This window comes from Macrotis lagotis, chromosome X (genome assembly GCF_037893015.1).
Source record: "Macrotis lagotis isolate mMagLag1 chromosome X, bilby.v1.9.chrom.fasta, whole genome shotgun sequence".
Taxonomy (NCBI): Eukaryota; Metazoa; Chordata; class Mammalia; order Peramelemorphia; family Peramelidae; genus Macrotis; species Macrotis lagotis.
This window is the reverse complement of record NC_133666.1, coordinates 269,650,256-269,670,176: the sequence shown is the minus strand read 5'-3', so window position 1 is coordinate 269,670,176 and position 19,921 is coordinate 269,650,256. Positions and strand designations below refer to the sequence as shown.

At 34.9% G+C, this 19,921-nt stretch overlaps 1 protein-coding gene across 1 annotated transcript in view; it reads left to right on the top strand.

The window, feature by feature from the left end:
- Positions 1-18,748, top strand: part of SNX18 (sorting nexin 18) — a 37,831-nt gene extending 19,083 nt beyond the window's left edge. The window contains exon 2 of the mRNA XM_074208033.1: positions 16,447-18,748. Coding sequence (XP_074064134.1) covers positions 16,447-16,700 — 254 coding nt within the window. The 3' untranslated portion in view covers positions 16,701-18,748. The remainder of the gene's footprint in view (positions 1-16,446) is intronic.
- The last annotated feature ends 1,173 nt before the right edge of the window (positions 18,749-19,921 follow it).

The following is a 19,921-nucleotide window of genomic DNA, read 5'->3' as shown; positions in this document are numbered from 1 at the left end:
AGAAGGGAGTTGTACAGGATTAAGGACTATTTTGAATTTTTCTTTGTTTCATGGATTCCTATAGCCAAAGAATCTATCACCAAGTGACCAGCGTTCAGCTGATGAACCTGTCCATTCTTAACTGACCTGTTCTCAGCACATCTCAGTTAGCAGATGTGTTTGAAGCCTTTTCTACATGATACATACAACAGGCCTGAGTATATTATGCTTAAAATTGGCGGAGTCTTGAAAACTCAAGATCACTTTGATGCCCAGACGAAACATTGGAGTAGGGCAAAGTGAATGATAGCAATTTATTTTTTTTTCAACATCAGAGATTAGCTGTCATCTTTCAGCCAACCTAGCAATCAGGCATGAAATTTACTTGTTTAGGAAAATTATTTTACTTGAGTACTTCAATGATTTGTCATTGGTGTGTCATTTCCTCTCCTGAGGAAGATTACACGTTTCTGTTGTTGAAAAATTCATCACCCAGTGGCCAAAGTCTCTAAACTTAGTCTGGTCCTTAGACAAAAGACATACAATACATCCTCAGGACTGTGCTTGAAGCCTTTCCAGCTTGATAGGAACTACCAAGTGTGTGCTTCCCTGGAGTGGCCTTAGGGTAACTTTAAGTTACCTCCACATCTTAGTGACATAATGTAGTAGAAATCTAGTGGAAGTTTGCTCTCCTTGTATGTTTGGAGAGAGAGAGAACATGCAATAGAGTAATGGTGTCATTTTTCAAGTAGAAATGGATACCTGCAGGCCACACATTGACTTAGAAAACCTCAAGTTAGCATCATCTGTGTTGTGCTATTTATTTGTTGGTTTGGTTGATAAGCATTTCCCAATTACATTTTAATTGTTTTCATCCAGGGGAGTTTTGCAGGCAGCCAGCAGCTGAGGGCCTGAAAGCCCTGATATATAGAACAAAGTCTACTGGATTTTGGATCAGGAAACCTAAACTTGATTGCCATGTGGACACTTGCTAACTTGTATGATTCTTGGGCAAGTAACTTAACAATATTGAGCCTGAGGAAACTCTTTAATTTATAAAAAGATCTCAATTTGTGTCAATGGACGGAATAGCTACATTGAAATCATAGGTCCTTGTTGTATCTATCTGGATATGTTGCTAATTATATTAAAAAATAATTTTAATGTTTCAAATTAACATTTTAAAACTGCTAAAATTAAAGAAAATTTAATAGTGAATGTATATATTATATCTTTAAAGAGTCATCAGGTATGTAAGTTAAAACAAATGATAGCAATTAATTGGCTTTCTTATACCTATAAGTAAACTATTTAATTTGAAAATACAATATATGATGAAAATTGGTTTTTGGAAAGTAGAAAGAGGATAGTTTGCACAATTGAAACTAAAAATAGATTTGTTCTAACAGGATTTGATTATAATCTGGAAATTTTGATATCCACAAACTTAATAATCACTTATTAAGAACTAGATACTAGGATTGTATAGTCCCTAATCTCAAAGAGAGCTAAGAATCTACCATCAGTAATATGACATGTCCCCGAATAAATATAGTACTGGGTAGGGAACTTATTTGGAGAGGAAGAGAACTGCTTTCATCTGGTAGAGATGTTTTTGTATTCCCAACACTTATATTCAGTGTCTCACGTATAGTATGCATTACTCAAAAAATGTGTATTGAATAACATTACCTATATTTTGGACACCTTCCTTAGAACTTGCAAAGTGCTTTTCCCCTTTTTTTTTCCTGTCATGAAAAATGAATACCTAATTGAACTATATTTTTACATATATTACTATATGAAAGGGAGAAGCTGAATTAAATATGTAAGCCCTACTGTTCAGGAATTTTATTTTGAAAGACAGTATTATAGTTGTACACACATGAAGTAAGAATATTTTTTAAAATGAAGTACAATTAAGTACCTACTATGCTTAAAGAACCTTACACTTAGAAAACAAATAGGCATAGAAAATCTAAACAGTACTGTTCCTCAGACAGTTTAGATTCAAGTAGGGAATATATATGTGTGTGTCTTGTGTGTATGTGTGTGTCTGTGCATTAGTATAAGAAACAAAATGGAGAACCCTCGCTGGAAGAATTAAGAAACTCAATTCAGCATAGATTATATGGTTACTATGTGCAGGCACTGTGCAAGGTGCTGAGGTGCAAAACCTAAAGTGAGCTCCAGGCTGGTGCTGAAAGATAGCTTAATAGGTTGCATGGGAGGGGAGCAGTAAAATGTACACAAGACAAAAGTGCAAGGGAAATTTAGGGGGGAGAAGCACCAAAGAAAGCTTTAAAACATAAAAAATAGACAATTATGTGAGGGAGTCATGGGGTCCAGGGAGAAAAAGGAATGGATTTGTCCAGGTGAGAGGAAAGATGGGCCTAACAGCTGTGGGAGGGAATCAGGAGAGGCCTCTTGGAGGAGGAGACTTGTCAAGGGGAACCTTTACTGGAGGCCAGGAATATGTTCCAGTCATAGGGATTGGAAGCTAGAAGAGTGAGTATTTGAGAAAAGTCTGTGGACCCCTTTATAGAGTATGGATTTTATGAATGGTGGTAGAGATGAGGACTGGAAGAAAGAGAGGTTGGGGTCAGGGTGTAAAACAAACAGAAAAGTTAGTGTTTTATTCTAAAGGCAGCAGGGAGTTATATGCAGATTCTCAGACCTTTCTTTAGCAGAGATCACCTGGGAGCTACTGTGGAGAATGCTTGGGGGGAGGGGGAGGCAAGGAGAACCATAGGGACTTGAAGTGAAGTGGAAACTGGAACCAAGGCTATTTTATCTATTCCCCAGATTTAGGAGTTTAGGGTTTTGGGGTATGGAATAGGGAAGAACTCCAGGGTGGATGATTTCCACTGTCTCTTACAGTAGGAGAAAAGAAAAGAGAATAGAAAAGATTTTGAGGACTTGAAATATTAAAAAAAAAAACCTAGGTTGAAATTAGATATCAAAATTTTAGTGGACAAAGATGGAAAAAAAGTTTAGTGGACAAGTCAGTATAATATAAATTTAAAAAGCATAGTATATAATATATAAGCTTTTACTGTATGCAATTCACTGTGAGAGGTGTTAGGATAAAAATGAAGAATTTTTGCCCCCAAGGAATCCACATTCTAATGGGGGGGGGGGGTTTCAGATGAAAGTTATTTAGAGAGAAAGGTCCTGGGGCAGTTAGATGACATAGTGAATAGAGCACTGGTCCTGGAGTTAGGAGCACCTGAATTCAAATCCAGCCTCAGACACTTAATAATTAACTAGTTATGTGATCTTGGGCAAGTCACTTAATCCCATTGCCTTGCAAAAACCTAAAAAACAAAACAAAAGAAATGTTCAGTGATCTTTAGCAGTGGCAAAACAGATGGTAACACCTATTTTCATGTCATTTACACTGATAAAATCATATTTTCTGGTGCTTGACTCATTGGATGGTGCCAAGGAATTGGGAGGACATGTAGGTATAGAGAGTCAAGGGCAAAGGGACAGCAGCTTCTAATTGAATTAGACTCTGTATAAGGATGAAAGTAAGGTTGGAACAGGACTAGAAGAGTGGCAATGAGAATTAAGAATTGATTTAAGAGGGAGGCAGAAGAAGGGAAGGAAAATAAGGTAGGAGACACCCCGGAAGGGTGTGAAGAGACGTGATAAGAAGATGAAAAAATGAGTGATGGCAACCAAATTAGCATTTTATCTCTATATTTCATTGCATCATGGAATGAGGAAAAACACGATTTCTCTCCTCTCTTATCTCCTTCCTCCCTAATTTGTTTCTTCTGTTATGACTCCACTAGTCCTGTCTTCCCTGCCCTAGGGACAGTTGTTGCCATTTTTAAGTGGGGGGAAAAAAAAAGATAAGTTTATAAGAGAAAGACTCAAGCAAAGAACTAAATTTAGTTTTATATAAATTAATTTTATGTCAAATAGATATCTTTTTCAAAGATAGTCTCTTTTAAAAGTAAGAGAAATCTGTGATTCTTTGTAAACAGTTAATAAGTCATGGTATTTTATACAATGTCATTACTAAAGAATTCTAGAAATGCCAAACAGCTGGTCAATTTTCAACAAGAAACTACTTGTGTTGCTGACTTAACATTCAGAAATAAAAACAGAATATGAATTAAATTTAAGAAAAGTAAAAATTAATGTTACCATTAAAGACTAAATTAAAAGCATAAAATCATTTTCTGTTAAGAATAAGTGAATTTTTTGCAGTGACTTAAGCTAGTGCTTATGTAAACACTGGTTTAAGTTATTCACCTCTAACATATAATTATTTAAATTTTGTTTCCTTGTGGAAACAAACTGTGGTATACCTATGGTTACAAAATCCTTAATGTCTGTAGTGTTGGAAAATAAGCAACCCATATCTTATAGACTAATTATACTCTATCAGACTTTTAAAGATTTAATTGCTATATTTGAAGGGTTGTTTTTGAACCAAGGTATGTCAGGATTTATGTTCTAGTGAATTATACTATCATTGGGCTGAACTTAAACTTCAAGGATCTTTTAAAATTCTGATAGTATATAATATATAAAGATTCTATGGATTCTTTTATTTTCTTAATATAATTCCACAAATCTTATAAAGATGGTAGTCAGTCTACATAGTGACCAGTCATACATTATAACATCTAGGTTTTCTTGAGTGGTAGAAGATAATGAGATTTCTTATTTAACCACAGTGAAGTATTTTGTTCAGGAAGCAAGCAGAGAGACCAATGCCAGGTAAATAGTGTGGGGGGGAGTATAAGGTTTAAAAAGACTAGATTGGGTAATGAAAAGGTTTGAACAGAGGATTTTATATTTGATCTTGGATGTGATAGGAATCCAGTGGTCAGGCTTGCTTTAGGAAACTCATGTTGACAACTGAGTAGAGCATGGGGGGGGGGGGGGTTGTGGCAGGTAGATCCACCAGCAGACTATGGCAGTCGTTCAGGTGAGAGGATGAGGGCCTGCACTCAGCAAGGTAAGTAGGTCAGGAGAGAAGGGGATATGAGAGATGTTCCAAAGATAAATTGTAAAATTGACGGGTCTTGGCAACAGCACTGGATAGTGGTGATGTGAGAGAGTGAGGAGTCAAGGATGACACCTAGGTTGGGAACCTGGGTACTGAAATAATGGTGATTCTTTTTTAAAAAATTTAGAGGAGTTAAGGGGGGTTGGAGTAAAATTTTGGACAAATTTGTCAGCAGGATCTTCAATTTGAAGTGTCTAGTAGGCATTTGGAGATACAAATCTGGAAGTTTGAAGGTGAAATCTGATGAAGATCCAGTAAAGGAGCCCGAGAAGGAGCCATCAGATATACACCAGGAGAGTAGTGTTTTAGAAACCTAAAGAGAAGGTATCCAGGAGAAGGTAATCTGGCAGTGTCAAAGAGAGGTCTAAGAAGGATGAAGACTGAAAAAGGGTCATTACATTTGGCAAGTAAGACATCCTTGGAAACTATGAAGATAGCAGTTCTTGTAGAAGGATGAGACTGGAAGCCACAAAGAGTTAAGAGAATGAGAAAAACTAAAGCACCATTGTGGACTGCCTTCTCCAGGAGTTTAGCCAGGAAAGGGAGCAGAGAGAAGGGATGATAGTCAATAGGGAATGAATGGATCAAAGTGTTTTTGAAAATGGGCCTATTTGTAGGCAGTAAGCAGGGAGAGATTGAAGATAGTGAGTGTGGATAATTGGAGGGGGGAATCTGCTGGAGAAGACACCCAGAAATGGAGCAGGATCAGCACATGTAGAGAAGGATCTGGGACTTAGAATAGTGTGTGCTGCTTAGTAAATGTTCAAATACTTATTAGATTGAATTCAGATTTCTAATTTTATAGTGTTCCCTGTCCTTGGTATTTTCATCAGTATTATATTAAAAGCCCATAGATTAATTTGGTTAGTGAGTAGTTTTATCTGTATTATATTAACATGACTTAAGTGTCAACATCAAATACCCCTTCATTTGAAGGGGGAGGGAGAGGGGAGGGGAAGGAGTCTTTTATTTCCACAAAAATTATTTTGTAGTTTTATTTGTAGAAATCCTTTGTGCTTCTTTGTAGATTAACTCCCAGATTTGATGTTTGTTTTTAAATTAAGGTTGTTTCTTTTTTATCCATTTTTTTTTCAGAATTGTGTTAGTAACAGAGATATATATATACATATATATGTATTTAAACACTCATGGTCTTTTGAATTTGGGAGTAGGGTACACTGCTATTCTGTCAAAGTTATTATTTCAATTTTCTTTTTGACTGATTCTCTTAAGTTTTTTAAGTAAACTATTATCCATAGTTTTGCTTTCTGTGACTGTTCTTGTTCCCATAAATGTATTTTTTTATTATTATAGCTAATCTTTCTAATGCCATGTCATCCAATCATGGTGACAGTAAGCACAACCTTGTTTTATTGTGATCTTACTGAGAAAACTTCCATTTCTTTATTACAATATTGCCTACTCTTGAATGTAGATAAATATGTTTGATCACATTAAACAGGAAATATGTCTTTCAAATAAGCCATGCAGCAAGTAGAACCTTTGGGTTATTTTTGTAAAATAGACATGATGAAAATATGGGACTCTTGTTTTCTAGGATTTATTTCCAGAATTTATGCCTTAGGAAAAGTTCAGTAAAATGAAAAGAAATCTTGAAAGATGTAATTTTATGAAACTGCCTATGCTCTACGTTACTGCTCCTTATAAAGAGAGACAAATGATTTTAATTTTTTCAAAGAAACCTTAGAAATTGCAGCTCAACACAGTTTTTTAGTCTGAACTAATAATTTTTTCTTCTGCAGCTAGCCATTATTTAGATGCCTAACTCTTGGATAATTTTATATATGTATATGTGTGTGTGTGTGTGTGTGTGTGTGTGTGTGTGTGTATAAATATATATATATATATATATATATATATATATATATATATATATATTTGCGCTCTTATTGTGACATCTGAAAAACCCAGAGACATGTACAGGTAGGCTCAATTTTTAAATGGATCATATTTTCTGAGAGTTCATTTCTAAGTTGGTTTACTGTTTAATTTTTCAAGTTATCCCACAGAATACCTATTTTGCCATCAGGTATACTGATGTAAAGTATTTCGATTTTATCTAATTTTTCAATACAGTTCTGTAAGGGAAAGTGCATTCCAAGTTCTAGTAAGTGGCTAGGAACATGTCAGCAACTGAAGGAGTGTGTGTGTGTGTCCGTGTCCATCTGTCTTTCTGTCCATGCCCATGTTTGTGTGTCTGTCTGTGATCTGAAGGAGAAACAGGTTATCTCAAGCAAGCATATTTTTTTATTATTTGACTCAGGGTGCTGTAATGACATAGAGGCATCATTTTCAAATTAATTGCCATCTCCTGTTACTCTGGTAGAAATGTAGGCCCTTGAATTGATTTTTCTACTGAATCTAGGGTGTATATCATGAAAATTGAATGGTGATTCTTTTAAAAAAAAATTTAGAAGACTAAGTCCCCAAACACTTAAAATAGATTACTTTTGAGGCAACTCCTAAAACTAACTAGAAGACCTGCTTCCAGAACTCTTGAACTTAGGTCCACTTGAGAGGAGATCCTCAGGAAATTAGGCCACACGTTAGGGCGGTTATATCATTGCTTTTCTCAGGCTGGACCTGGGACCTGGACATTTTCCAGGAACTTCACTATTTGGCATTATGAGTATATTTCCTTTTGTCATGTGGCTTTTCTAGAATTCTTGAAACCAATTCACATTTACTAAGTACTTACTATGAACTAGGAACCTTCACATACAATGTGTTTAACAATTGTTTTTTCATTCTTCCATTTTATTCTGTCACTGCTCCAGCTGGTGCCATTTCTTTGAATGAGAAGCTGTCATTTTTGGGGTTGAGAAAAAGATGATCGGTTCATTTCTGGGGTCCAGGAACTCTAATTCTCTTCTTGGTTCATATGGTTTAGAGAGTAGCAGAAAAGTATAGTTTGGTCCAAAAAATATAGGAGGAATCTGGAAAGCTAATAAACTACTTTAAAAAGCAGTGATAACTCATTATGAAGTGTTTGTAGACAGCCATTGGTTTTTGGAATTTTGGTTTGTTTCTTCTAGTTTTCCTCTCCAAATAATACTTGTTAATTCCTTCTATGATTCCTTAAATCTTCCTTGCTTGGTCTCTTGAAAATTACTCCTTTATTGTCATCTCCCTCAATATATAGTGTAACACTTGATAGGTACACACTCAAGTTAGGTCTGTTGCTTTGTTCCTATATTCACAAAAATACTAGGATTAAAAAAAGGAAATTTAATAGTTTTAATTATGGTGTGAATATTCATGACTCATCTTGTTTTTAGAATATTTCTAATTTTCTGGATTAAAAATTTAATTTTAATCTTTTAAATAAAAATGGAAAAATATGTATCTGGAAGTATAAGCTTTAATAGCTTGAAAAAAGTATTCTGATGGTGTTGTAGGTTGTATTTCCAGTTTTTATTTGTTACAAGTCTTGCTTAACTTTAGTCTGATTAATGTTAGACTTTGCTTTGAAAATAGCAACATTTAGTAGTTATATCTGCCAAGTAGATCTCTGTTTGGAAGAAGGTAGTCCTTAAATCATCCTTTGCATTCAGTATAATCTTTTGGGATTCATTGAATACATAAAAGTTTTCATAGAACAGTTGTAAAGAAGTTAGGAAGAATTTTAGTCCAGCCTCTATTCTTTTTAAAAATCTACCCAGCTTCCTACTATGGTGGCCTGTGAACTTGAAAAAAAAACCCCACACATTTTGAAGACTGTATTTCAATAAGTTGTTTCATTTGTAATCACAGTTTTTTTTAAATGTGATTTTTTGAGAAGGGAACATGATATATATATATGTTTCCCTACACTGTCAAATGAGTACATGAAATCTTAAATCGTTTGTGATGTCTTTGAACTTGATTATCATTAACTCCAAGTGTTTCAAAGGATATTTTAACAATATATTAAAATATTAACTACTTTGGCCAAAAGGGTCATTACTAAGTTCAGGTTCTAAAAGGAACTTAGCCCACAATGATTTGTTTTGTGCCCAGGATAATGTTTTAATTGAAACTCTAATCCTTCCCCTCTTCTCTCCACCCCCCTGCCCCCTCCTGCCTTTTTTCCCCTTAAGAGAAGCATTATTGATTCAAAAGAAAATATTGCATTCCACTGAAATTTTAAGTTGTCTTTTTTTTCTTATTTAGTGATACCTGAATAAAAAGTGATCATTTGAGACTGTACAATCAATATGTCAAGTTTTTGTGGGTCAAAAGTTGGTTCCCCACCCTATCTTATTGTTTTTTGTAGGATCTTTGTTTTTCCAAATAGCCTTCTTATTCTTTCTCCTTGGCTGATGTTTTAGCTTCCTTTCAGTTTATTCTCCCCTTACTTAACTCATGCTGTATTTCTCCATTCTGTATTCACATTTCCTTTTTCTTTTTATTCTGAATCAAAACACTCAACTTCAGCATCTGAATGGAAAATATAAATTCTTAAGTTATTAAATAAGTAAACAAGTTAGGTTTTAAAATGCTGCTCAAAAGTCTGTTCAATCCCTCTTTGATAAAAACTACTGGGATAATTGGAAGTTAGTATGGAAGAAACTTAGACTAGACCAACACCTCACACCCTTTACCAAGATAAGATCCAAATGGTTACAGGACTTAGACATAAAAAACAATACTATAAGCAAATCAGAAGATCAAGGACTAGTTTACCTGTCAGATCTATGGAAAGGGGAGCAGTTTATGACTAAGGAAGAGTTGGAGAACATCACCAAAAACCAATTAGATGATTTCAATTACATTAAATTAAAAAGCTTTTGCACAGATAGAAACAATGTAACCTAGAGCAAAAGAAATGTAGTAAATTGGGAAACAATCTTTACAACTAATGATTCTGACAAAGGACTCATTTCTAAAATATACAGAGAACTGAGTCATATTTTTAAAACAAAAAGCCATTCCCCAATTGACAAATGGTCAAACAATATGCAAAGGCAATTTACAGATGAGGAGATCAAAGCAATTCATAGCCATATGAAAAAATGCTCTAAATCATTAATTATTAGAGAAATGCAGCTACCACCTCACACCTCTCAGATTGGCCAATATGACCAGAAAGGATAATGATTGTTGGAAGGGTTGTGGGAAATCTGGGACACTATTACACTGTTGGTGGAACTGTGAACTCATCCAACCCTTCTGGAGAGCTATTTGGAACTATGCCCAAAGGGCAATAAAAATGTTCCTACCCTTTGACCTAGCAATAACACTACTGGGTCTATACCTTGAAGAGATGATGAAAAAGGGTAAAAACATCACTTGTACAAAAATATTTATAGCAGCCCTGTTTGTGGTGGCAAAGAACTGGAAATCAAGTAAATGTCCTTCAATTGGGGAATGGCTTAGCAAACTGGGGTATATGTATGTCATGGAACACTATTGTTCTATTAGAAACCAGGAGGGATGGGATTTCAGGGAAGCCTGGAGGGATTTGCATGGATTGATGCTGAGTGAGATGAGCAGAACCAGAAAAACACTGTATACCCTAACAGCAACATGGGAGTGATGTTCAACCTTGAAGAACTCACTCATTCCATCAGTGCAACAATTGGGAACAATTTTGGACTGTCTGCAAAGGAGAGTGCCATCTGTATCCAGATAAGGAGCTGTGGAGTTTGAATAAAGTGCAAGGATTATTCCCTTTAATTTAGAAAAAAAAACCAGATATCTTATTGTCTGATCTTGTTACCTCTTAGACTTCTCTTCTCTTTAAGGATATGATTTCTCTCTCATCACACCCAATTTGAATCAAGGTACAGCATGGAAACAAAGACTGACAGATTGCTTTCTGTGGGGGGTGGAGGTGGGGGAGGGAAGTAAGATTGGGGGAAAAATTGTAAAACTCAAATAATATCTTTAATAAAAATAAATGAAGAAAAAAGTCTGTTCAAGTATAACTGCTATTAAGGAAATTGTGAAATCCTCTTTTTCAGTTTTTGAAGATATCAAAACTGAGCAAGCAATTTAGCGTAACATATCACTGTTGGCCAGTATTCTAGCTGTGCTCTTCTGTGGGCATGATGTAACTGTAAAGAGAACCAGACTCTGGAAATCATAAGACTTGAGTTACAGATTTGAATTTTCTTCTAACTAGTTGTGTTATTTAGGACAAAACATTTAGCCCCACATGATCCCCAATTTCATCATCTCTAAAATGGGCTAATGAACTAGCTGCTTCTTAAGGTTCCTTTCAAAGCTCTAAAATGCTATCATTCTAAAAACTTAATGTTTCTTCAACAATGTCTCTAATTCACAACTTCCTCACTATTTCTTTTGCTAGCCTACTCCACTCCCCAATTATCCTGTCATTTCCTGACAATCCAGGCTTGTCACATCTGGATTATAGACATAGATGGTATTTTGGTATGTTGGAACAACCTTGAAATGTATGAGGACATTTCTAGGAGAATTACAATAACCCTTGTATGCTGAAAGCAGCTGGCATTTGATACAAAGGTAGGCACCTCAGATCCCCAGAGGTATTTTGATGAGGTGGGACCAGAAGAAATATATTGGATTCACAGTCATATGAGAAGGTGATGGGAAGGGAATATGCATTTATATAGTGCCTACTATGTACAGAAAATGTTCTAAACTCTTTTACAAATATTAAGTACCATTGTTATCCCCATTTTACAATTGAGAAGACTGAGGCAAACAGAAGATAGAAGATAAGTGTAAGAAGATAAAAGTAAGGCTAGAGCCTAAAGTAGAATTTGAACAGTTATTCACTCAATTCAGGGCTTTAAGTCCTGGTGTGTTTCAGGCTTAAAAACTGATTGGATATAGAGATAAGGGAAAGGGAGGAGTCAAAACTAGTTTAGGGCTTGCATGTCTGAGTATCAAGAAGTATGGTTGAAGAGAAGGAAAAATGAGTCCTGTTTTGAACATGAGCAGTTTGAGATAGTTCTGACACATCTAGTTTGAGATGTCTAGTAGGCAGTTGGTGATGTGGGATTAGTGTTCAGGAGAGATTTAGGATAATTGTTGATCTGGGAGTCATCACGTAGAGATGAGACTAGAACCACATTTGGTAAGATTAATAGAGCCTGTGGAGAGGAAGACCCAGCCAATATTTTTGGAGCACCTTTGATTTTAGGACATGGAGTAGATGGTGATCCAGGAAGAATGGTCAGGTAATCAAGATGTTTAAAAGAATTAGGGATTCAGTTTCATGAAATCTCAATAAGGTTTCACTTATTGATCACCTATCATCTTCCCTTTCCCTTTAAGTTTTTTTTTTCCTAGGATTTTTGCAAGGCCACACAGCTAGGTAATTATAAAGTGTCTGAGACCGGATTTGAACCCAGGTACTCCTGACTCCAGGGCCGGTGCTCTATCCATTGCGCCACCTAGCCACCCCTCCCTTTAAGTTTTGATCTAGCTCTCAGCTCCCACACTTAGAGCTACAAAACTTTTGCTAAGAGAATGGAACCCATTTAATAGAAAGCACTTCAACACATTTCCTTTTCTAGATTTTTCTGATTATTCTCTACTTCTTTAATTTTTAAGACACTGTTCTATACCCACCTATAATTGTTCTTTCTGACTTCTTTACTAGTCCTCTTCCCAGTCCCTTACATTTATGTTCTTGTTGTGTCCTCAACTTCATTTTATTGTCTATGTGTTCTGCTAATTTCAGTAACCACTGTAGTTTAACTACTGTCTCTATTCAGATGAATCTCAAACCTAGTCCCGGCATTGGATGCTTTCCTAACTTAGACTCTATCAACTTAAGTTTCCCACAGTCACCTCAAACTGAGCTGAAACAAAGTTTATTATATATTCTTCTTCTTACACATTTGGGTTTCCTCTTGACTCTTCTATTTCTGTCAGTAGGACCACCATTCACCTGAACTCTTGTATTGAAGACTTTGGTTATTAGTAATAATAATAATAAATATTCATTTAATGCTTATTAGTAATGCTTACTAGAAGGTAGCTATTAATATCCTACTTTTACAAATGAGGAACTGAAGCACTCAGGGATTAAGTGACTTGGCCAGGGTCTAAGGTCAAATTTGAATTCCTGACTCCAACCCAATATTTTATCCACTGTGTCACCTACCTGTCCACTGTGATTCATCTCTCCTATCCAAATAGATTACCAATCTGCAGATCCTACCTTCACAGTTTCCTAATATCCATTCATTCCTTGATACTTCAGTTGCCACCACTTTAGTGTAAGGTTCTCATCATCACCTGGAATTTTGTAACTGGTCTTACATATTCTCCACCTTCTTCTAAACTATACTTCACCCACAGTTGCCAGGTCTTACATCATTCCTCTACTCCTAACTCTTGAGTGGCAATTCTTGTCTTTGAAATAAAGTTCAAATTCTTTAGCTTGATGAATTGTCTTTTCCAGTCCTTGTCAGCCTATCTTTCTGTTCTCAAACTTCCTATTCACATTCTCAAAAGTTTAACCTATTATCGTCCCTCTATCTTCCCTCATGCTTGGTCTAGTTCTTCCCCACCTCCACAGCATTGATTATAATATTCCCTGTGACTGAAATGATTTCTTCTTTCTTTATCTCCTCTCTACCTGCTAAAAATCTCAGTCTGCTCATTTACTACCTCCTTATGGAAGCTTTCTCTGATCTGCTCTTTGCACAAAAATCACTCTGTTTTTCTCTAATTCATTGTTTTGGGTTATTGTTTATTCTGATTCTTATATCTTTGCTGTGAGGGCAGGACTGTACTCTTTGAGTGATTATCACAACACTTTGCACAGTTATATTAATAAAACAGTTATTGGGAGAGAATGTGTCATAGCAGATAGGAGGACAGTTTTGGCATCAGAAGAACAGCCCCAGCTATTGAGAAATGGAGTGCTATAAGACACAGCTTTGCAGTGGAGAAACTCCCTTTCTTTTCCATCTTCACCAATCTGATAGGTGATACCTCATAGTTTTAATTTACATTTCTCCAAATAATGATTTGGAACATTTTTTTCATATGATTATATATAGCTTTAATTTCTTATTTATTTATCAATTTGGGAGTGACTTATAACCTTATAAATCACCCTGTTTCTTTCTCTCTCTGTCTTTCTCATTATTTTGGGTTATAGTTTATTACTCTCATTCATACATCTACTGTGAGGGCAGGGACCAGTTTTTATATAATCTGTAATTTCTGAGTAATTATCACAGCACTCAGCATAATTATGTTAATAAAATAGTTATTGGGAGAGAATGTGTCTTAGTGGATAGAAGGACAGTTTTGGCATTGGAAGACCCAGCTATTAAGACATGGAGTGCTATGACACTACTTTGCAGTGGAGAAACTACACATACCAGTAATCTATATAGTTTAGAAAGGAGGCCTTTATCAGAACTCCTAGTTGTGAAGATCATTTCCCAGCTTTCTGCTTTCCTTCTAATTTTGGCAGTATTGATTTTATTAATGCAAAACCTTTTTATTTTTTTAAATTTATTTTTATTAAAGATATTTGAGTTTTACATTTCCCCCCCAATCTTGCTTCCCTCCCCCCTCCCCCCCACAGAAAGCACTCTGTCAGTCTTTACTTTGTTTCCATGTTGTACCTTGTTCTAAATTGGGTGTAATGAGAGAGAAATCATATCCTTAAAGAGAAGTCTAAGAGGTAACAAGATCAGACAATAAGATATCTGGTTTTTTTTTCCTAAATTAAAGGGAATAGTCCTTGCACTTTGTTCAAACTCCACAGCTCCTTATCTGGATACAGATGGCACTCTCCTTTGCAGACAGCCCAAATTTGTTCCCAATTGTTGCACTGATGGAATGAGTGAGTTCTTCAAGGTTGAACATCACTCCCATGTTGCTGTTAGGGTGTACAGTGTTTTTCTGGTTCTGCTCATCTCACTCAGCATCAGTTCATGCAAATCCCTTCAGGTTTCCCTGAAATCCCGTCCCTCCTGGTTTCTAATAGAACAATAGTGTTCCATGACATACATATACCCCAGTTTGCTAAGCCATTCCCCAATTGAAGGACATTTACTTGATTTCCAGTTCTTTGCCACCACAAACAGGGCTGCTATAAATATTTTTGTACAAGTAATGTTTTTACCCTTTTTCTCAGCAAAACTTTTTAAATTTGATATAATAAATCATTCATTTTGCAGTTTATAGTGTACTCTAATTCTTGTTTCATCATAAATTTGTTCTCTTTCCCTAGATCTATAGAGTATTTCTTGATCTATTAATTTATCTGTGGTGTTGCCCATTTTGTCTAAATCTTGTACCCATTTTGACCTTATTTTGGTTTAGCATATGAGATGTGAATCTATGCCTAGTTTTTGCCATACTTTTTTTCTAGTTTTCCCAGAAGCTGATGCCTTTGGGTTTGTCTAACAAATGGTAGATTGTTGTAGTCATTTACTGTGGTTTCTTTTGAACCTATCCTAATCAATTGATCTATTACTTTTTTTCTTAATCAGTACCAGACAGTTTTGATGACTGCTGCTTTATATTCTAGTTTTAGATCTGGTAGAGCTAGGCCACCTTCCTTTACATTTTTTTCATCAGTTTCCTTGCTATTCTTGACCTTTTGTTTGTAACTCATTATCTTAGAGATTTTATGCATATTTTGTATTTGTATGAAGCTATATCTATTTGTGTATATGTGTATTTGAAATCCTATGATGATATATGTGAAGACTACAAATAAATGTGAAGAGACTTTTAAAGCAAGTTCAGCATGCCTTTTAATTATTATAAAGCCATATTTTTAAAAAGTGACAGCAAGGCAACAGATCTTGTTATAAGTTCAAATCTGGAAAGAGGCAGAATAAGTGTTGTTAGTGATCTTATTTATATTTTGATAGAGACATTTTAATCAATTTCATGTAATAAATTTACAACAGAAATTTTCCATTATTGTTGTTTATAATGGTTAAGTTGTCGATTAAATTCCAGATTCTTTCCGACTTTGGAAACCTTCATTGATCTGATACTTTCCTCTCTATCCCAGATAGCCTTATTTATTAAATCTTCCCTCAAATATTCCCTTCTTAGGATTATCTAGCTGGTCTATATAATTCCCCTCTATGTATCATGCTCATGTAGAGTGTCAGAATCTTCTCAAAGTATATTCAGTGAGGCTTCCTTAGAAGAGACTTTTCAATCTTTCTCTGCTCAATAGCTTATAAGCATTTGAATTAGTAAGACACTTGAGAAATAAAAACTGATATAGAAAGTCAGTCTCCAGTGGTATAGAATACTCCTAAAGTGAGAGCACTAAAAAAATGTGATTTTTTTTTACATACATATACATACAGTCAAGTTTCTTAGAATTTTAAAATATCTTCAGAGAGTATAATATCCAAAGATGGAATGTTTTACTAGAATAGGATGATTAGATTGAAGTGATATTACTATAAAAAATGTTTCCTCCTTTAACATTCATTTTCTCTTTGTGACAGGAGCTCTTACCAAAGTAAAGGAAAGTAAACGGCATGTGGAAGAAGGGAAAATGGAGGTCCAGAAGGCAGATGGCATTCAAGATCGCTGTAATACAATTTCTTTTGCTACTTTGGCTGAAATTCACCACTTCCATCAAATTCGAGTGAGAGACTTCAAATCACAGATGCAGCATTTCTTACAGCAGCAAATAATATTTTTCCAAAAAGTGACACAAAAGTTGGAAGAAGCTCTTCATAAGTATGATAGTGTTTAATATCTGAACTTTGAATTCTAACTTCCCTCAGTTTGAGGGTGATTTAAACAGAGTAAAAATAACTGCTGTCAAAGAACTCTTGCCAACTGTCAGTGGTGGTACAAGGATGGTTTTGTGTTCAACTGGAACCCAGCTGAATATATAATTATGTAGGAAAGAAACAGTTAATATGGTTATGTAATAGAAACAGTACCACACATTGTAGCTAAATTATACTATGTATGCCTACACTACCATTGTAACTTTTGGAATAATGATTATACTATTTGCCTTATTGCTTTTTGAAGTATGGGTATTTTAGTGCATACTTTGTAGACCTCAAAACCCATTAAGGGTCTCAAAGAAGCTGGCTAGTTAAAGCCTACTTTGGATGCCTTTTTATTCTTGTAGATTTGGATTATCTAAATTCAACCAATTCTCTGTTTACAAACTCCTCCTAGAGCAGCTATGCGACTTTGTGCCTTTAGACTCTTGGTTTTTCTTTCTTTTTCTTTCTTTTTTTTCTTTCTTTTTTTTTTTAGTAAGCCACATTTTTTAATTGAAAGAATGAAGGGTCAGTGCATATAAATGACAGACTGATAATCTCATTGACTGAATAAGTTATCATCTGTCATCATCTTGCACAGCAAGTATTATCTTCTGACAAAATGCTGTCTGAAAATGCAGGATCTGGAACCAATGCTCATCTCTGGATGTGAAGACTATTTATTATATGTACTCAGAAGCAAGAACATTGTGCCACTGCAGTCCCGAACATGACCTGGTAGCATGTAAGCCTCTTCACTAAATTGTAACTCAAAACTTTGAGTGAAGATTTAGGGAACTGTCTTACAAATGAAGAAGAGAATTCAAATCAGGGGATACAAAAACTGATTCGGTGACCACTCACTTGGTTTTTTTTCTCTTTTTTTTGAGTTTAAGTATTTTTCTCATTGTTTGGATATTCTCTATAATTTTGAAATGGAGCTATACTGTTAAATAATAGACCCGAGACTCCACTGTGATTCACTGGCTTACTCAATCAAAAACTTTCAGGGATGTCTATAAAGTATAGTACTATAATTATTTAAAAGTAGTTTTGGTTGAATTAGGAGGGACCAGACATGATTTCTATTATTCCAGATACTGAAGAGATACAAATTTATTTCTACTTCATGTAAAAGAATCACCAGTGTTATGAGATGCTTCCCCCAAAAACCAATTGACTTTAAGTCTTTTTAATTTTTTTCTTTTGCTATTATTACAAGGGAAATTTAAATAAGTTTTAAATACCAAAAAGATTCAAAAGCAACTTAATTTTCAAAAGCACAAAGAAGTCTGGCTAAGGAAAAGTGCTAAAATGTTCATGGTGACGCAATTGATGAATGGGAATGTCATGATTCTTAATAAGTTTACAAATATAATGTGTTGGTGAAAGATCAAGTATCTGCTATTTTGTGAAGTCAAACAAAGGTTGTGTCAGAAACCCTCTGGTACTGTATTGCTAACATGGAAGGTTTTTTTTTTAAAGCCAGTTTGTTTGATCCTCTAACTCATTAAGTGAGAAAGAATATCAAAAAGTCCTGGCAGTCTAAATATAGAAGGAAATTTTGTGAAATAAATACTTTATCATTTCATTTAGAAGTCTCTGAAAAGTAGACTAATGTGGGTTGAATTCTAAGATCAAATAATCAATTATTTTGACTTTTGGCTTGAATTTCATGCCAAAGGTTGCTTAGAGCCAGACTTATAACTATATATGGCTATGTATTTACCATGGAATTATCACCAAATTCATTGTTCTCCACATAAGTGATATGATCTTAATGATTGTAAAATAACATTCTTGAACTGAAACAGTTCAGTTTATAAATTCCCAGTTCATTTTAACTTGGGAATTACAGCATTTATTTTTTAAGTCTAGCTCTATACTGGATAAATAAGCAATATACATTCAATGTGTTTTCCAAGTGGTTTGAAAATGACATTTATTTGCCTCCTTATTTTGAAGATACCTTGGGATAAAAAAAAAATAAAACAAAATTTGTGGGTCAGCCAGTACTATCTGAATCTCATGACTGTGTTTTGGCCAGTGTAGACTTAGCTTGAATACAGAGAAACTGAAGACTAGGATGTACCAGGGTCTTGAATGTGTAGATCCTGAACTGAAGACTAGAGTGTGCATTTGTTGGGCTACACAAGAAAGTGTAAGTTCACACTGCCTTGTTACAAGGAAGCTTTTGTTTTTAACAAGCACATTATATTATGATACCAGTGGCTTGTAAGAGATTAAACTAATTTAGTATTATGACATAGAAGACCAGAATTATTCTGCTTCATTTCCATTTGAAAAGAGATCTTCATTTCTCTAACGATCTTGGGCTTAATAAACCATTTCAGCTTGCAAATATTACTGGAATGGTAATGCCTAAGAGAAAAGCCATGATAATGTTTATGCTGGTCACCGTAATCAGAATGGTACAATTCCCTACAATAAACTCTCATGCCCTTCATTACATTATCTGGACTTCTTTATTTCTACAATTGGTAAATAAGAAGGAAATGAACTGACTACAAAGTGTACTTACATGAGGCAGCCCACTGTGCAAACCTATTTTTCTATTTAAAATAAAACTACAGCTGTACCTGCACTGTGACTTAAGAACAAGGTATTGAGATTGATCTACACATAACACAACAATTAGTCTCACTGCTTTGTAGTCACATCTGTATTATTTTTTTTAATTTGAAATTGTTTGGTCACAGACTTACAGAACCTTTTTGAAGGATATATCTACAAAGGTGAGATAGCATAATATCTAGTGGAAGGAAAGATCAGTGAACTTAGGGTCAAGAGATGAGGATAATAGTCCTGTCCTTCAAACTTCATAGCTGCAAGACCTTGGTCAAGTCATTTAATATTCTGAACCTCATTTTCCTCATCTCTAAAATGAAAATAATAATATTGTCCAGACCTACCTCACAGGATTGTTGTGAGGAAAGTGCTTTGTAAACTTGAAAGCACTATATCAATGTGAGCTATTATTTATTAATAAACTCATTTTATGTTAGTTTTTAGTTTGAATAAAATGGTTGCTGGAATTTCTTTGGACCTCACTAATCATACATATAACACATACATAGAGATGAAAACTGTTGTAATGACTGTAAATAATACTTTAGGTGTTCAAATATCTAAATTTTCCCTGATCTACTTATTTCAAAACAAAATACACTCATAT